The sequence below is a fragment of the Numida meleagris genome, chromosome 27 (genome assembly GCF_002078875.1).
Source record: "Numida meleagris isolate 19003 breed g44 Domestic line chromosome 27, NumMel1.0, whole genome shotgun sequence".
NCBI lineage: Eukaryota > Metazoa > Chordata > Aves > Galliformes > Numididae > Numida > Numida meleagris.
In genome coordinates this window covers 2,930,505-2,947,933 of record NC_034435.1, presented here as the reverse complement: position 1 = coordinate 2,947,933, position 17,429 = coordinate 2,930,505, and the positions used below count along the sequence as shown (strand labels likewise).

At 51.0% G+C, this 17,429-nt stretch overlaps 1 protein-coding gene and 1 long non-coding RNA gene across 7 annotated transcripts in view; one reads left to right on the top strand and one right to left on the bottom strand.

Moving 5' to 3' along the window:
• SBNO2 (strawberry notch homolog 2) overlaps positions 1-17,429 on the top strand; it is a 55,142-nt gene that overhangs the window by 22,441 nt on the left and 15,272 nt on the right. For 5 of the 6 annotated variants that reach the window (XM_021378485.1, XM_021378483.1, XM_021378484.1 and 2 more), the window contains 7 exons: positions 8,377-8,541; positions 13,247-13,339; positions 13,954-14,050; positions 14,447-14,607; positions 15,033-15,166; positions 15,693-15,783; positions 17,126-17,269. In XM_021378485.1, coding sequence (XP_021234160.1) covers positions 8,377-8,541; positions 13,247-13,339; positions 13,954-14,050; positions 14,447-14,607; positions 15,033-15,166; positions 15,693-15,783; positions 17,126-17,269 — 885 coding nt within the window. Of the gene's footprint in view, positions 1-3,892; positions 4,179-8,376; positions 8,542-13,246; positions 13,340-13,953; positions 14,051-14,446; positions 14,608-15,032; positions 15,167-15,692; positions 15,784-17,125; positions 17,270-17,429 lie in introns of those variants that run through there. The other variant, XM_021378487.1, reaches the window with a different exon arrangement.
• On the bottom strand, positions 1,403-3,960 carry LOC110388827. Its single transcript, XR_002432994.1, has 2 exons — positions 3,824-3,960; positions 1,403-2,283 (listed from the first exon to the last, which is right to left on the bottom strand). It is a non-coding gene; the product is annotated as an uncharacterized LOC110388827 (long non-coding RNA).

The window sequence follows — 17,429 nt, the reverse complement described above, 5'->3', positions numbered from 1 at the left end:
CTCAAAGCCTGAAGTCCTGAGGTGCTGGGGAGCCTGACACCTGTATGCAGTGATTCCGTTGCAAAGGCCTTTTTATGCTCCTTTATGCCTCAGCTAGCTTTTGTCGCTGCTAGTAAGAGCTGTTAACATCCCAACAAAGCACTAAATGCAGAAGGTTTTAATTTATACTCGGCTATCTGATGACCCCAGGCTGGTGTGTACGCTAAGCTGCAGCGTGTGCCCTGGGCCTTATCTTAAAAGCAAAGGAACATCTGTTTCCCTTTGCTTAACTTGATTCAGCTTGTTCCTTATGTCTGTCCAGCGTAGCATTACCCTGCACGCGCAGAAGCTCCTCATGTAGTGACCCCGGGGAGTGACACGGAGCTCCGTGCAGCGGGGCCGAGCAGCTCCTGGTGAGCGTGGAAGTCACAGTTCTGAAGCCAGCTGTGCTGAAGCTCGTTCCTTTTCTCCTGCAGCAAAACAGCTCGACCTGCACGGGGCTGCAGAGGAAGCCCAGGTACCCCCTGGGATCTGCGTGGTTGCCTGGCTGCAGGAAGGAAGGGCCCAGGGTGCAGGGAGCAGCGGGGGCACAGCTGCTTGCAGCAGGGCTGTAGGGATGCAGTCACTCTGTGTGATCTCTGTTCAGACGTAGTGCTGGTCGTAAACCAGCCCTTGCAGTCCCCTGTCAGCCTTTCTTGTTAAAACAAGGGGGCAATTAACCTACTCTTAAAAAAAAAAAAAAAGTATTAATTTTTAAAAGCACTTCAGGGCGCAGAGCTGCGGTGATTTAAGAGAAATCAATGTCGCAGTTATTAAATTATGTGAAGGATTTGGTTCTGACTGGTATGAAGAGTTTCCTGGAATAAGAAACCACCTGGAATTTCCTATTGCCGTCCTGCAGTTAGGTCTGCAGGGAGTACAGATAGTAAAATCCATTAGACAATGAATGGCTCCGAAGCACTCGGAACGCGCTGCTTCACGTGCCCACGTCTTTGTTTTGGCGCTGCGGGGCCGGGTTTTTTGGCCTGACTTCATGACACTTGACAAACCCTTTCGGTGAGGTGCTGGGCACTCCAGGCCTCGTGGAGCAAAGCGTGATTGCAGCAGCACATCCCACCTGGCTGCAGCTTTGCAGCTGCATTCTCTGAGCACTGTGTGTTTGTGTGTGTGTGTGTGTGTGTGCCTGCCATCGCTGGCTCAGGTGCCCCCTCCCCTCCAACCCTGTTGGTTTTCATCTGTTTTGTTGGCTTTGAACGCTGTGTCCACTCCTAGACAGGAGAGGAAGCGTGGAAGCAGCAGGGCTGCCTTCTGAAGCCCTTGGCAAGCGCTCTTCTCCGCCTCCTCCCCTTCACAAAGCTAGCACAAGCGGGAAGAACGCTGGTCTGAAACGGGGAGTGCTCTTAAACAAAAAAAAAAAAAAAAAAGCTGGTAATATAATTTAATAGCAAAGCACTGGGAGATGTATTAAAATAGATGCTTTAATTCAAAGCAGAGTTGGTCTGAGTCAGTGTGATGGAGCGAGTTTCCCTGCCCACCGTTCTGCTGGCGGTGACCGCCCTCCCCGGGAGCGCTGAGCTTCCACCCGGGGGCTGTCACAAACACCCCTCGCTTCTGCTGGTTGTCCCGGGCACTGATGCTCCTACCACAGCTGTCACCCGGAGTTTTGCCTCCTGCAGGAACGCTTTCTGCTTTCCCTGTCTCACCTGGTGGTTATTCCCTGGATAACACCATGCGCGGTGCCTTCCAGCTGCAGGAAATGTAGCCCCAGCTCTTGGGTTGCTGGGGGGGCGATGAGCTGCCAGGTCTCCTCCTGCACTGGGGGTGTTGTCCTGCATCGATCTGTGCTTCTGCCTTCCGAGAAGTTCTGAAAGCGTGTGCTGGAAACCATCAGCACGTTCAGGAAGCTGTCCTGTAGGCCGCTGATTCCAAGGTTGCAGGTGAAGATTACCTGGGAAGATCAGCTGCCAGAGCCGCTAGCAGGGTTTCACCGTTCAGGTTTGGGTGGAAGATGGTAAGTCAAATTGCTGCTGTGAACACTGGAACAGCTCTGCTTTCCTATCCCCCCTTGGACAGCACGCACGTTCATGAATTAATTGCGGAGAAGGGAAATGCTGTGGCATACCTTCTCCCTTAGGACGGGATCTTAAAATACCAGGTGGTGGTTTTCCAGTTGGTTATCTTCAGTTCTGTGATTATATCGCTGCGGTATTGCAAAATCAATTCAGCAGTCCTGGTATCTGAGACAGTGTCATGTTTCCTTTCCGTGTTCCAGCTTTGTTGCCTGTATTTTGCCCCATTTGTCCACTAAGAGAAAAGGAAGAGGAAATAAGCCACCTGCTTTTAAAGGCTGCATTAATAGCCAGACCTTGGTAGTCTTAGGTAAGAGCTGCTGGTTTAATCAGTTGCTCAGCAGCCCGGTCACCAGCAAGTCACTAATGAAGACATTTCAGAAATGCATTTGGTCTTTTTACTTCAAACATATCATTAAAGCACCTATCCCAAGCTCCAGGGCGCTGCCGGCTAATTAAAAACAATCAAATTCAGATAAAAAAAAGAAATGCAGCGGTGAAAGCTCGCTGCCTTTCTCCACCCCAAGCCAACTGCCCACAGAAACCAAACGCTTCGCTTTCACCGCGGCTCCTGCAGCCTGGGGCTGTGCTCGCAGCCCCGAGCCATCCTTGCAGACAGGGGCTGCGTTTCTTTCCCTTTCTGCTTATTGAATAGAGATCTGGACCGAGTATCTGGACGTGCTGGATCCTTGTGATTAAGGTTTACTCGTGCATTCAGGATAGCTGGGCCGTGTACCCAGCTGCCGTGCGCACAAAGGGAGGGTTGCATCCCGTGCATGGTTTTGCAGCCCCGGGACGCGGCGTGTCTTGCTGCAGCAGGCTGCTCTGGGGGCAGCACTTCCTGCTCTGATGACACAGAGCACAGCCCCCCCCCCCCCAGCCAGCACGCTTCCCTGGGGCTCGGCCTTGCAGCCCTGCGCTGTCAGCTCCGAAGCTGCTCCCAGCTCTTGCGGGTCTGCCAGGGGCTTTGCTGCCTTCTGCCGCTGCCTGCTCCAAGCCTCTGGTGCAGAGAAGCGCCTCCCACGTGGGATTTTCCAGCCCTAGCACCCCAGGTCACAGCTCACGCAGGGCAGCCCAGGGGGCTGGGGCTGGAGCTGGGCAGGCTGGGAACACCTGTGCCAAAGCCTGGTGGAAAAGTTCTGTTCTTTTTATCTATCTATCTATCTATCTATCTATCTCTTTATTTATTTTTGCAGGGCAGTACTGTGGCAGATTCACTCCTTTGCCCTCTGCCTGCCTTGGAGCAGCCTCCCCTTAAGCTCGCAACAGCCGAGTGCCTTTTAGATGCCCCTTCCTATGTCTTTTTAACTTCCTCACCAGCAGCGTGGCTTCGTTCTGGTATCAAAAATAAAGTCGATAGGGAAGCCTTTGGAAAAAAAGAAAAAAGAAGGCAGCGTTCCTGGACACACACGAAAAAGAACAATGAGCTAGAACAGAAAGGCTGCTCCTTTTTATGTTTAATTGCAATGCGTGGGGTGGGGCAGATCTTGGAGACAAAAGAAAGCGTTGTGCTCTTAAAAAGTAAGAAGAGAAAAGAGTCCTGTTGGTTACCTTGTGGGTCCGGTTACATCACTTGAGCCCCCCCCCCAGTGCTGGTTTTGGGGGGGGGGGGGGGGGGGGGGGGGGGGGTTGGGGGTGGGAGTGATCCCCAGCCCTGGGCCGGCTCCCCGCGCTCCCGCAGCCGCGCAGCACAGCTTTGTTTACAGCCTATCTGTGGTTGAATTACACCACATACAGTAATTCTCCTCGCACTGCCAGTAATTTCACTGACTTACCAAGCAGGCATCATTTCCTGAAAGTCAGCCCTCGTACTTAGAGGAAGTAAGAGCACTCTCCTTCATGACTAAACACTGTATGCAAATCTCGCCGGGCTCAGGACAGGCGCGCTGCATGGCTGTCTTTTTTTCCTCCATTTTCGCTCCTTTCTTCTGCATGTCCAAAAAAAGCCTCGCTGAGCTCTCTTGCTGCCTGCTGCTGCTGTCGCTGTCATGAATGAAGACCTTTCTCCCGTCTATATTGAGAAGTTCACCTTCCTGCCTGCTCCGCGTCCTGCTCTGCCCGCAGCAAACTGAATGCTGCTTTAAAATGTCCCAAATGCAGTTCTGGCTGAAGTTCCCATCTCTCTTGAAGGTAACGCTCGGTTTTTATTTTCTTTTTTTCTTCCTTGGAGCTGCTGTTCTGTTTGCGAGGAGGGAGGGGGGGGGGGGGCACTTCAGCCTTTCCTCCGGGCTCTGGTGTCCGTGATCTGTGCTGCAGCTGGGGGGGTTTCAGGGGAGCAGCTCGGAATGCAAAGCGCTGCGGGCAGTTCCCGCTGGACGCAGCTTTGTGCTGTGCTGACCCACAGTCCTGCACCCTGCTCCCGTCGCCGTGAGCGTGGTTCCTGCAAAACGGGGAGGAAAAGGAGCTGTGCCCAGAGCTGGTCTGTGTTTATGGAGCTGTAATGGCTTTCAGGGGGTTGATTTTTTTAAACCAGACGCTGCGTGCAGAAACACGAGGGGAGCGCTCGCGAAGCAGAGCACCGAACCCTTGAGGCTGCAGGTTTATTGCCCCGTTTTCAGAAAGCCTTTGGGTTTTGGCAGCCAAAAGATTTCCTTTTAGCGATCGATGGCTTGCGTTGCAGCTGTTAGTTTCCTTATTCCGTCTTACCTGGAGCAGCTCCGCTGTTGTGATGGCTGAGAAACCACATCTCTCTTGCCTGGCAGCACCAATGCATTCGTGTGTGTACATCTGCCTGTGCATACGTGGGGCTTTTCTGGAGTTCCTACAGCGTGCTGTGCCTGAAGGATGTCTCCTCTGTGCCTGGATTGGGAGCAGATAAATCATTTACAGCGACGTCTTCGTGGCCGCAATTATTTTTAGGACGCACGCTGCTTCTGTATTTAGGCTTCACCTTTTCTTTCAGTATTTTTAACAAAGGCTTTGCTTTGGCTGAAGGAGCTGGGGGTCGGGAGAAAGAGGTTCGTGTCTGCGTTGTTTTCTCTGCTCTTTCCTGGGAGCTTGTTCTTGGCTTTTCATGGCTTTGTTTTGGGATGGCGATAGAAAAGTTGTGTGCCAGAGCAGATCGCTTTGTGCTCAGTTTCGAAGTCCAGCACGTGAGTGCTGTCACTGATTTATCAAGCCACTCGCTGGGGCATCTTCTGATACAAAGATCAGACAGTGATTTGTGAGCATCCATCTCCCGTTCTGGTACATTGATCTTGTTTGAACTCCGATGTGAAATAATGCTGCCAGGCCAATGCCCAGCAGCTGTACCTCTGCTTCGGCCGCTCTTAACCCCTTACAAAGCTCCATTAAGGGCTCACCCCGCTGTCATGGAATTGCCCTTTCCATGTTTTATGATGTGCTTCTGTACGCTCCTTCCCTGATAAGAGCAGTTCCTTCTGAACTGTTCTCATAAGTGCAGATGTCGGAGCCTCCGTGTCTGTCCTCTTCTAACTGCTGTAAAAATCCTCTTATTTCCAGCGAGAGAAACGCAAAGTTCTTACAGATCAGTCTTAAACAGGGACAAATTAACTCCCTCAAATTGCAGTCCTGTACTCTGTGGGCTCTTGGGCCCCTGTCCTCCCCATAATATTCTCTGGTTTTTGGTGCTGGTGGCGGGTGGCACTATCCCAGCTGGTGCTGCTCCATCTGCTGCTGGGTCAGGGCATGGTGCTTCCTCTGCTTCAGGGCCCGGAGCTTTAGATAACTGCTCCATATAAACCAGTGGAGTAATTAGTCAAAGCGTGGTTTATAATGGTACATATTGTAGTTATCAGTGTGGCTTTACATTAAATAACAACAGAGCATTCTGTATTCACACGATGTGATTTGTTGGGGCTGCGCTATAAGCTCTCAGGGCAGGGATGCAGCGTGCTGTGAGTGTCCATGTTCTTTGGATGGCACAGCTGGGTAAGGCAGACAGGGGACTTCGTGACGAATGCCTTGTAATGCTGCGAGAGGATGGACCAACTGAAGTCATTTCCAGAACTGATGCCATTCAGTATCTGAATTCCCTCTGACTTGAGGGCTGATTTCCTCTTCCTTATTTCAGCCCAGCGCTCCAAGCAGAGGGAGCAGCAGCCGTGGGGCTCTCACTGGGCAGGCAGCGAGCTGGCTGGGCTCCTGCACACTCCTTGCTGCTCCAGCCAGGCACCTTCCTCTTTTCAGGACTCTAACGGGCAGTGAAGTTAATGGAAAAAAGTAAATCTCACTGTCACAGACAGCGCGAGCCTGAATCTCACACATACAGCCTCAGTGAGGGGCTGGAGGAAGCACCTGCAGCTTCAGAGCAGTCGATGTCTTCTCCAGGGCCGAGTGGGACGTGGCTGGCAAGAAGGGGAAGGGGACATGTCCTGTTGGTTGTAAGCACTGCGAAAAGGCAACTTCTGATAGCAGTCGGGAGGGAGCCTGGCCCAGCTCTTGGCCAGGAGCCTGTAGGAATAATACAGGCAGGCTCAGCTGTTCCTGGTTTTGTCAGGCGGGGCGAAGTGACTTTTAAAATCGTTGGCTGCCTTTCTGCTTTGTAGTACAGAATTGGCCTTTAACTGGAAATGAGCAGTGATTTCTCCTGCTGTCTGACACTGCGGCTCCCCTGGCAGCCGTGCTGCAGTATCATCGCGCTGATTTCGTTATCTGACGTAGCACGGAGCTGGAGCCAGCCATGTGCTGGCAATCCCAACCCCTGGGAAGAGTTACAGGGCTGATGTGTGTTTGCAGAACACAGTGGAGCGGGAGGAGGGACCTGTCTGTCTGTCCGTGCGTCCCTCTGGGGTGCAGGCGCATCCCCAGCAAGGGGTTGTGTGCTCTGTAGTGGTGCTTTGTAGTGCATCGCTCTCCAGTGAGCTGCAGACAAACCTTCCTGCCAGCCTGCAGTGGTATCTCGTGGAATCACTGAATCATAGAATCTCATAGGTTGGAAGGTAAAGATCATCTAGTTCCAACCCCCCTGCCATGGCAGGGTTGCCAGCCACTAGGTCAGGCTGCCCAGGATCCCAACCAGCCTGGCCTTGAGTGCCTCCTGAGATGGGGCATCCTCAGCTTCTACGACCTTCCAACCAATTCCTTATCCACTGAATAGTCCACCCTTCAAATCCGCATCTCTCCAATTTAGAGATAAGGATGTGGTGGGGGACAATGTCAGAGGCCTTGCACGGGTCCAGGTGGATGACATCAGGTGCCCTTCCTTTGCCCATAGACGCTGTCATGCCATCGCAGAAGGCCACCAGATGGGTCAGGCGTGACCTTCCCATGGTGAAGCTGTGCTAGCTGGCTCAAATCACCCACTCATCCCTCATGTGCCTTAGCACGTCTTCCAGGAGGATCTGTTCCATGATCTTGCCAGGCACAGAAATGAGGCTCACCGGCCTGGAGTTCCCTGGGTCCTCCTTCCTCCCTTTCTTGAATATGTTTCCCTTTTTCCAGTCACCAGGGCTTTGCCTGGCAGCCACGAGTGTGGAGTAGAGCTGGGGTGGTGCGGTGAGGTCAGGAGAGGTGCAGCGATCTGCACCGGAGTTGCAGATAGGTTTTTGGCTATCAGTTCTTGTCATTCAGCGTTTGAAAAACCAAATAAGGAATTAATGATGGGGCACTTTGTGATCTGGAGTCCGCGTGACTCAAACTGACATCACCACTGGGTCAGCACAAAATTCAACGAGTGTTAGCCGTCGTGGTGCTGGCACCAGAAAATGAGCGAGGGCAGAGCCTGATGCTCGCCACCCAAACACGTTCACTTCTTGCCCAGGTCGAGGCACGTCCCAGGAAAAGTGCTGGCAGATTTGCTGCAGTTTATCTGGGTGCAGATCCAGGTGGCAGCGGCGCTGCTGTCCCCACTGGGGGCAGCCTGCTTTGTGCAGAACCTCCCATCGAGGGCTGTCATTTTTTCCGAAGCCTCTGGGGACTGCTGTGTTATGAGTTGCAATTAAACAGCTCTGTCATTATGGGCTCTAGCTGGTTCTCTGTTGGATGATTGGAACACTTGAGTCTTTTGCGTGTCAAACTGAGAAATTGTCACCCCCCCATGGGGCCATTCTAATCAAACCCAAAAGTGCGGTGTCTGACGCCTTGCTGAATGCTCTGTATGTGCAGGTGTGCACAGTCTGAGTCTTGAACATTTACCAACACTGCTGCCCAGTCCATGTTTCCTACTCTATCAAGAAACCGAGATTTTAAACCAGCTGCTCAGAACACGTCTTCATTGACGAGTTAATTTCTGAGTGTGTGGAGCGCAAAGCAATTAAGTGCTCGGTTAACAGCAAAAAATTAAAGCTTCCTGGACGGGCAGATGGGAGAAGGGAGCTCTCTGGTCCTCTCCCACCTCCCCTAACTGGGATCGTCTCTTTCATTTCAGGACTCTTCATACCTCGATGAGCTCTCCAACAATAACTCTCTCTTCTCATCTCCTGCGGATTCCCTCTCTGACATCGTGGATGCGAAGGACTGCTTGCCTGCGGACAGCCTGAACCACGTGCCAACCATATGGGACGTAAACACGTCGCAGCAGAACCAGACAGAGGTACGGGTGCTTCTCTCCCATCCTCCCCATCAGACGCTGAGTATCTCAGGCTTCATCCCATGGCGTTTGCCCCGTGGAATTAGGAAACACAACTCCCTGCAGGGCTGAAGTTGCAATGTGTTGATGCTGATACGAGGAGATGTATCCCTGAAGCATTCAGCATGCGCAGGGTGGCCTGCAACAGGAGCTCAGGAGCACTGAAGAGATGGACTTGAGGAAAAACACTGTGACATAGATCGTTAACTGTCCCCAGCAACATCCACCGTATGTTTATTTTCCACGGCAAATATTTTACTAACGATGACTAAAACCCAAACTGTTTCAATTTAAGACTGGTGGTTTGTGTTTACTTTGTGAGTCCAAATCCCTGCAAGCTTTTACATCTCTGAGTTTTCCTGGGCACGTGATTTCTTGGCAGTCTGAGAGCAACATGCGGTTCTGTGTGTTGTTACCAGCTTTCTGCTGTCTGTTCTCCCCCATCTACTGGGACTGCTTACTCACTGTTGCACAGCCTGGTATCAGACCCTTCTAGCAGCCCCCAGCTGGGGTTGCTGGTGGAGCTGATACCGTGCACATCTGCTATCTCAGCTGTCGTGGTGAATATCCAGCCCTGCAGCAGGTTCCCTTTGTGGATCGTTGTCTCACAAAGATGGTAGGGGAAAAAAATGAACGTGAACGCTCCGGAATGCAACCTAACACACCTGTGCTTTAGTCACTGTTGCATGTTGAGGTTCGGTTTTGTTTTTAGAGGCTGCATTCTGCTGTTAGTAATGTGTCAGACTCTGTATTTCCGTGGTGAAAGCTGGCCGTGTGTCACAGCCCGGCACTAAGAGACTTGGCAGCAGTTCTACTCCAAACTGATACCAGCGTGGCTCGGTGACTGCTTGAGCACTGAAGAAGTGTGGGTTGGTGGTGAGGGTCCTGGCCTGAGGTTTGGGAAATCAAAGCTTCTGTCTGCCTTAGTCTTTGTGAGATCTTAGGCAAGCCATGGCAACACAGGTCCTCAGATCAGATGCCTGAGCTCCTGCTGAACTTGATGAGATTTGATGACCTTTGCAGCATCCTCTTGACCCTCAGTGTGCCTGTAATTGGTGGCAGGGAATGCTCCTGCCTTCCTTCCTGTCACAAACGTGCTGGAGCCCCAGGGCACACGCTGTGCTGCAGGGGCTGTGCGGGCAGTCGACGTGTGATCTGGTGGCTTTGGACCAGGTTGAGCTTGGAGATGGCCAAGAGGAGGAGGGCTGAGCTGTTTGAACCAAGGAAATGGCCAAAGAGTCCCCAGTCCCATTGTGTGCTGCTCTCCATGTCCTCCATGCAGCCCTCCTGCTGCTCCTTGCTGTCCTTCAGAGCACTGACGTTCAGATAAGGCCAATTCACTCCTTTGAATTCCATTTATAAACGACTTCCTTTTGAAAAGAACCTCTGGCTTATTTTGAACGTTGTCTTATCTGTGTTTTCTGCATAGCGAGGTGGTGGTTTTGTGTTTTGTGTTTTGCTTATTTTTGCAAAGCCTGGCGCTTCCTGACAAGATGCAAGTGAAGCGCATCCCGCTCGGGAGATTTCGCTTTCATTTTTCCATGGGAGGTGGTAACCTGCAGGATGCTGGGTAGATGCTTTGTTGGACTGACTGATGATGGGCAGCTGATTTATTGCCTTTTATGAATACTCTTTTGGTTTTGTTAGAGGGGGCGAGCAAATGGTTGCTTGCAAAACCGTGAGGCAGTGCCAAAGTGAGAGGTTCCTTACTGTAACGCTGGGTGCAAGGCTGGGGCTTGGCTGACATCTTGCACCAATATCCAAGCTGTTTAAGCAATCCTTCCCTATCTCTCTTCGCATCATCCTGCCTCCATAACGTTCCGTGAAATGGCAGGAATTCTGGTTTTTGAGTTCCCAGAGCAGTTAAGCCGCTGTGTGGAGCTGAGCAGCAGTCGGGTTACACCGTGTGAACCCGGCTGGGTGCGGTCCCGATGCATTTGGATGCGCTGCATCCCATCAGCTGCAGCTGGGTGCTCAGCTCTTTGCCACGTACAGATCCACGTGGGTGCAGCTTGTCCTCGTTCAAAACCAAACCCTCGTGTGAGCGCGGTGGCTCTGCGCCTTGTTTCTGAAGTGGGCCCGGAGGGAGGAGCTGCTCCGCAGTTCAATATTTGCAGGAGCCAGCAGACAAAACACACTTGCCTAATTTGCAATGGAGTGGTGAAATACCTTTTAAAAATAGGTCGTGTCGCCCATTGTGCTTTCTCACGAGAACCCAGAGCCCTTTGTAAGAGCGAGGAAGGGAAGAGCTGCCTCCGAGAGCTCCTTGCTGCAGCTTTGGTGACACGCTGCCGCGTTTTCCTGGGTTGAACTCATTCAGAGCACCCCAAGAAAGTGAACCCCCTGCTCCCAGCTCAGAGGAGCTCGTGTTTATGGTGGGGGGAGCTGGCTGGTCAGCCAGATGTGAGTGCTGCTTCCCCACAGGAGTCACAGCAAGATGGGGCAGAAGGGAGAATGCAAAGAGGGGAAGAAGTGGAATAAGATCCAAATCTTTGTGCCGTTTTCAGTGGCTTCACTGGAGGCGTTCTCCTGCACGGTGTGTGTGTGTGCCTCTTATCTGAATGCTTTTAGGGAAAGGAGAAGATCAAACTGAGAGAGGAGAGCAAGAATAGAGAAAGGGAAGAGTGGTCTGAGCTCAGCCTGGAGCAGGATGATGCGTCGCCCAGCAGAGCTCCTGGTCCCACCTGGCTTAGTCCTCACGTTCTCAGCTCTGGGGTTAGTTCTCGATGCTCTGAAGCGCTGGGGGTTCTGTCCCTTCCTTTGTGATACCTGAGATGAAAAGCTGCACGCCAAGGCTGCACCGCTGCACTCGGATAGTAGGGATTTAGTGCAAAACCAGAGCTCCATTCCCTTCCCACAGAGCTGCGTGCCCCTCCGCTGCAGCGGGATCGGAGCCTTCCTCTTGCCTAAGAGGCAACTTTTGTATTGAGCTCAGATTTGTAGGTGGAGATGTTTCACCTGCTCTCCAGATTTGTTGGCACTGAAAATAGCTCTTCCGTCCAGCTTCCTTCTGGTAATTCTGACTCAGGCTTCCAGTAATGGAGGGTGGTTTTTTCTTTCTTTTTTTTTTTTTTTTTTTTCTTTTTTATTATTGTTAAAAAAAAAAAAAAAAGAAAATAATCATGGTGTTTATGCTGAAGAACTTCCCATATTTCACTTCTGCCTGCGGAGCAGGGTCTCTGAGTCTGGCTCTCCTGACAAGCTATAGACTTGAAGCCGTNTTGCCTAAGAGGCAACTTTTGTATTGAGCTCAGATTTGTAGGTGGAGATGTTTCACCTGCTCTCCAGATTTGTTGGCACTGAAAATAGCTCTTCCCTTGATCTAATGTAAAGCTCTCTTTGCTTTGTTTCTTTCACATGCACTGTCAAGAGTTTTTTTTTTTTTTTTTTTTTTTTTTTTTCCTTTCTTTTTAATGTTAAAAAAAAAAAAAAAAGGAAATAATCAGAGTGTTTATGCTGAAGAACTTCCCATATTTCACTTCTGCCTGCGGAGCAGGGTCTCTGAGTCTGGCTCTCCTGACAAGCTATAGACTTGAAGCCGTGCCACTGCTGGAGCTGCTGATTACTTTGGATGCCACGAGCTGCTGGCTTGACCTTGCTCACTGTCGGGAAATTCCAGCGGGATTTTGTTTGTGCGAGGGCAGACAAAGGCTCTCCTCTGTTGTTCCTCCCAGCTCCCTGGGCACGGCACGGGCTGGGCGGACTCGAGCAGCCATTGCCTGGCCCAGCAGCTGGCACCTGGAGCCACCGGGGCCTGGCAGATCTCTGGGTGCTCTGGGTTCCTGGGCTTGGCTGCTGGCGGTCCTGGTGTCCACGGATGGGCATGAGGGGCAGGTAGAGGCGTGCAGGAGCTGCGTGTCCGGGGTAGCTGATAGCAGTCCTCAACCTCAGACAGGTGTTAGTCAGTGCTGAGCCATGTTTGCATTCTGGGGCGGTTATTTCATTTCCTTGAATGGTGTTTTTGATGCTGAAAGCAAGATTACAAAATCATTTACTGAAGGCTTGCCTCAAGGGTAGCTTGCGAGAGGATTGTAAAATGTCAGTCTGTAATGCTCAGTCCTTTCCCAGGGATGGCTTTGGTTGCAGCTGGGTTCAGCTTTTCCAGTTCTCCCACTTGGGTCTCCTCACCTGTACCCAGCTTTCTGCTCCTCAGAGCAGTGCCTTTCTCTCTTCTATCAGCAAGCCCAACCCTGAGCTCTCACTTGGACTCAACAGTTCAGAATAAAACCTGTGAGCTGTCAGTGAGCTCCTGTTAACCAGGCAAAGCGCGGTGCTTGGGGATGGCCCGTCTTAATACTGCGTGGTTATTACTTGGCAGAAAGGCTCCTGCCCCACAGTTGTGCTCCTCTTGTGGGAGGACACGTGTCCCTGCAGCTTCCATCACACGTGGGGATGCACACACTTCTTGCAGGAATGCGTTTCCCTGAGTCGGTTATTCCCCGTGTTTGTGTTGATGAAGGCATGCGTGGCATTTGCAAGATTTATTAGTTTTCAGAATGACTCCCCGGGGCTTGTCATGCAGAAGCAGAAAGTATTGAAGCCCACTGACGCCATCAGAGCATAAGGTCTAAGTACAGAGCACAAATGTCTGTGTTTCCATACTTTAATTTGCTGGGGCTGAGGTTGGAGGGTCACGGCTGCTTTCTGACCTGCCTCCTTTCTGTTGCAGCTGTTCTCACCCAGCAGATCATTCAGTGGCTTGAACAGTTTGGACGACCGCATTCCTGCTGTCCCCAGCACCCCGCTCCTCACAAGCTACCAGGTGAGAATGGCATCTGCTCCTGCGGAGTCCGATGTGAGGCTCTCAGCTTCGTAACGTGGCAACGCGGAGAAGAGCAGTTTCTACCATTGTCCCCTCGGGGAGAGTGAGACAAGAACGTCAGCCAGGTCACTACGTACACTTCAGGTCACTGCCCTTTCCCAGAAGTGTCTTATATTTCCTGTGGTGGAACCTCACTCTGCCAGAGAGTGCTCCGTGCTTTCCTTACAGCTAAATCAGCGCAGTTGGTGGAGGCTGCTCTTCCTGGGATTGCGTGGCTGTGCTTTATGCTGCCGAGTACCTTGCTGAGTTGAGAGCTTGTCTAGGTCCCCTCTTCGGGGTCAGATTACAGCACAGTTGGGCACAGCTGATGGTAGCCCACAGCTTGTCTGACATTGCCTGATTCATTGTGGACTGGGTGTTGAAAGTATCTCTGAAAACACTTGCTAGGTCCCTGGGGTAGGGCCCACTCCTGCAGGCGGTTTTCCTTGTGTTGCTGTAGTCTGTAAATGAGATGAATTGTGTTTGAAGGTTGTGTTGGGATGGACTAAATGATAGCTGCCTGGCACCACGTCCACACTTCAGTGAGAACATTAACAATGTGTGTTTCTTTTCAGTCTCAAGCTCCTGCAGAAGAGGAGGATGAAGGTGATGAGGAAGAAACAGAAGAGTTGGGGCAAACAGAGACCTATGCAGAATATATACCCTCAAAGTGTGAGTGTCATGCTATCGCATGGGTTCGAGAAATGCTCTTAACTCCACTGTGGACCAACCAAAGTGACTGCTCCCTTATCTTAGTGCGGGCAGGATGTGATGCTTGCCAAGGCATGTCCCAAGCTTGTGGCTTTGTAGGATAACTTTACCGTTCCTTTGTTGGTGCTGCACTTATTTCACAGGACATTTTCTGTTGTCTGCTTTCAGGGGAGGCTTGGCTTGTTTTTGGCAGCCTGAAATGTCAGTGGAATAAAAGAGAGAGAAGAGCAGGCACTGAGCTTGTCTCTTCTGTAGAGGCTACAGACTAGATGAGGAGGTCTGCAGCCTTTTGTGAGGTGCTCCATGAGAATGGGGAAGTTGAGTTCTCTCTTTTACTTGTTTGTGTGTGTCATTTAGCCAAGATTGGGAAGCACCACCCCGACCTTGTGGTAGAAACAAGCACTCTATCCAGCGTCCCCCCACCCGACATCACCTACAGCCTTTCTCTGCCGTGCTCCGTTGCTGACAAAGGGTCACTCTCTGCACTACAGCTGGAAGCAATCATTTACGCCTGCCAGGTACGTGGCTCCTTCTTCCCCAGCTTGTATATCTTACACTAGAAATATCAACAGGTGTGTTCTAAACCTGTAGTACAGGTGATGAGCCTTCAGAAGTGTTGGCATATGGCACTTTAAATGCTTTTTGAAAGGGTTGTTCAAAGCCAGAGACTTCGGTGGGGTCTGCTTCCTAGAAATGTAAGAATTCTCAACTTCTGTTGCAGGAGGGAGTGCTTAACATTTCTGGGGCCTGGGGGCTTTTTCCATGAACTGCCTTGTGAGCTCAACCATGATACTCTGCCATTCCTGGCATTGCTTATCTGAGCAGGAAATGCACATCTATGAGATGCGTGAAAGGGTTAAGTGGGGCTCTTAAAAGATGGCATGAAAACAGTCGACAAAAGGCAAATCCAGTTTAATTTCCAATTCTGCTCTTGATTTTGCAGCAACATGAAGTTTTATTACCCAATGGGCAGCGAGCTGGCTTCCTCATTGGGGATGGTGCCGGAGTTGGGAAGGGCAGGACAGTTGCGGGCATCATCTTTGAAAATTATCTTAAAGGGAGAAAAAAAGCTCTTTGGTAAGTTGGTTTTTTTTTCCCCTCTTTTCCCGTAAGACCTCGGAGTTAGTGTGAGTCTGGGAGTAAGGAATTCCTTAATGCTGATGTTGGCTTTCTAGTTGACTCATGTTGTGGCCTTGGGTAAGTCTTTTCCACCTCTTTGTGCCTGTTTGCTCTCTGTGAAATGGGAATATTTCCCCTGCAGCGGTGATGGAGAATGAATCACTATGAAACGGCAAATTGTGTGTACTCCTCAGAGTGCAGTATGAAGCCTCTTCCTACTCTTCTGAAGTCGGTGGAGGGATATTCATGGACTTCCCAGGTGCAGACTTGAGCCCCTAGAGTACGGGGCTTTGCTGCAGAATAGACACAGCTTGTCATAAGTGCCAGACCAGAGTCTGCTGTAGGATCTTACGTTGAGGTGTGTGGGCAGTGGGAAATGTGACAGTTTTATACACCTACGGTTGCTTTAGTCAGAGCTATTAATCACTGTGCGTGCCCTGACTCTCTCCTTAGCAGATAACCAGGCCCACGTCTTGCTTTGCAGGTTCAGTGTCTCCAATGATCTCAAGTACGATGCTGAGAGAGACCTGAAGGACATTGAAGCCTCCCACATTCCTGTGCATGCTTTGAATAAGGTAGAGGAGAGAAGTAATGCTGTTCTAGAAAATCAACCTACGGTAGCAGTTAGATGGATCCTTCTCGAAGCACGGAGCAGCAGTCACTTCTGCCTCTGCGTGGCTGGCAGCACAGGCAGGAGCAGACAGTGAGCTGCTTGCTGTTTCCTTCTCTCAGCACGCTCTTCCCACTCTGGACTCCTGCTATTTTTATGCACTCTCCAGAGCTGCGCTGTGAGTACAGAGCTGTTTCCTGCAGGGAGCACGATCTGTCTCCATACAAGTGCAAAGTTCTGCAGGGGCTCGAATGCTCTTCCCCATTTCTGAAGGGCCCTGCTGAGGGAACAGCCCCTGTCAGATGTGGCTGCGCTGTGCTCTCACGGGCTGGTTTTTCCTAGCTCTGGTTTCAGGCGGCCTCTTTTCAGAACATGCAAGTAAAGGGAGAGCATACGAACGGGCAGATTGGTGCCTGCCAGGGGACTCCAGCACAGTGCTGTGCACACGGGCATTTCCTCTGAGCTGCATGAATCAGAGTTTTCAAACTTCCTTCCAGTTACCAGTGGTGAGGTTGAGTTATTTTTCAAAAGAAACGGCCAGCAGCTGTGTAGTGGTTCTTCGTGGAGCTCTTCACAGCCTGTGTTTCAGCCTCTTGTCCAGGCCTGTGTTTGCCAGGCTGCTGGGCAGCCCGCTGAAACACTCTCCTCTGGTTTTTAACAGTTGAACAACCAGCTCTTGCAAAATCAATGGAAACCACATGTGTTCGACACCTCTGAATGAGGTCCGTTAAGAGGCTGAAAGAGATATTTGTTTTCAGATGAAAAGCCTTTAAATACCACACTCTTCAGATCAGGACCCTGTTTTGTTTTGTTTTCCTTCATAAGTTTGTATTTTGTTGTAGGTGAGATCCATGACCCTAAGGCAGCGATCTCACTTGGCCAAAGATAAAATAATTTTCTGGAAGTAATTAAAATAGATAGGAGGGATTCAAAATAATTAAACATTCCGAACTGTTGCTTAAAAAAGAAGCAAATTCAGTTGGCCAGAAAATTGGAGGCTTGGTGTGGTCTCCACATTTCTCTACATGCATCCAGATGTGCTGACACATTGGCAGGGGAACTTAGCCAGGCGTTTAAAATCCTTGTCATCGCCGTATCTCGGTGCCAAGGAGAAGTGCTAAAGATGTCAGCTGCGAGGTCTTTTGTCTGTTCTGCTGTCATGTTGGGTTTTGTTCTTGAAGGCAGGAGCGTGGGCCCTCCGCAGCCACAGCAGAATCTGCGGTGTGAGCTGCGGGCTTAGAACGGGCGCAGTGCTCTGTGGACAAGTGTCATGGGCCCCTCTGCTCTTCTTGTTCCTCTTTCTGCAGATTAGATATGGAGACACAGCTACCTCAGAAGGAGTCCTCTTTGCCACTTACTCCGCTCTGATTGGTGAAAGCCAGGCAGGCGGGCAGCATAGGACGCGCTTAAAACAGATTTTGGATTGGTGCAGGGAAAACTTTGATGGAGTTGTATCCTTTAAAAAAAAAAAAATAGAGAAAAATGGATGGTTGGGACTGGGCTTCGCCAGGGAATGAAGAGCCTGGGGCTGGCTGAGGTCACCAGGAGCAACTGTGCGGGGCAGCCTGGTGCCGTATTTACGAACATGTGTCCTCCCCCCATGCCCTTCTG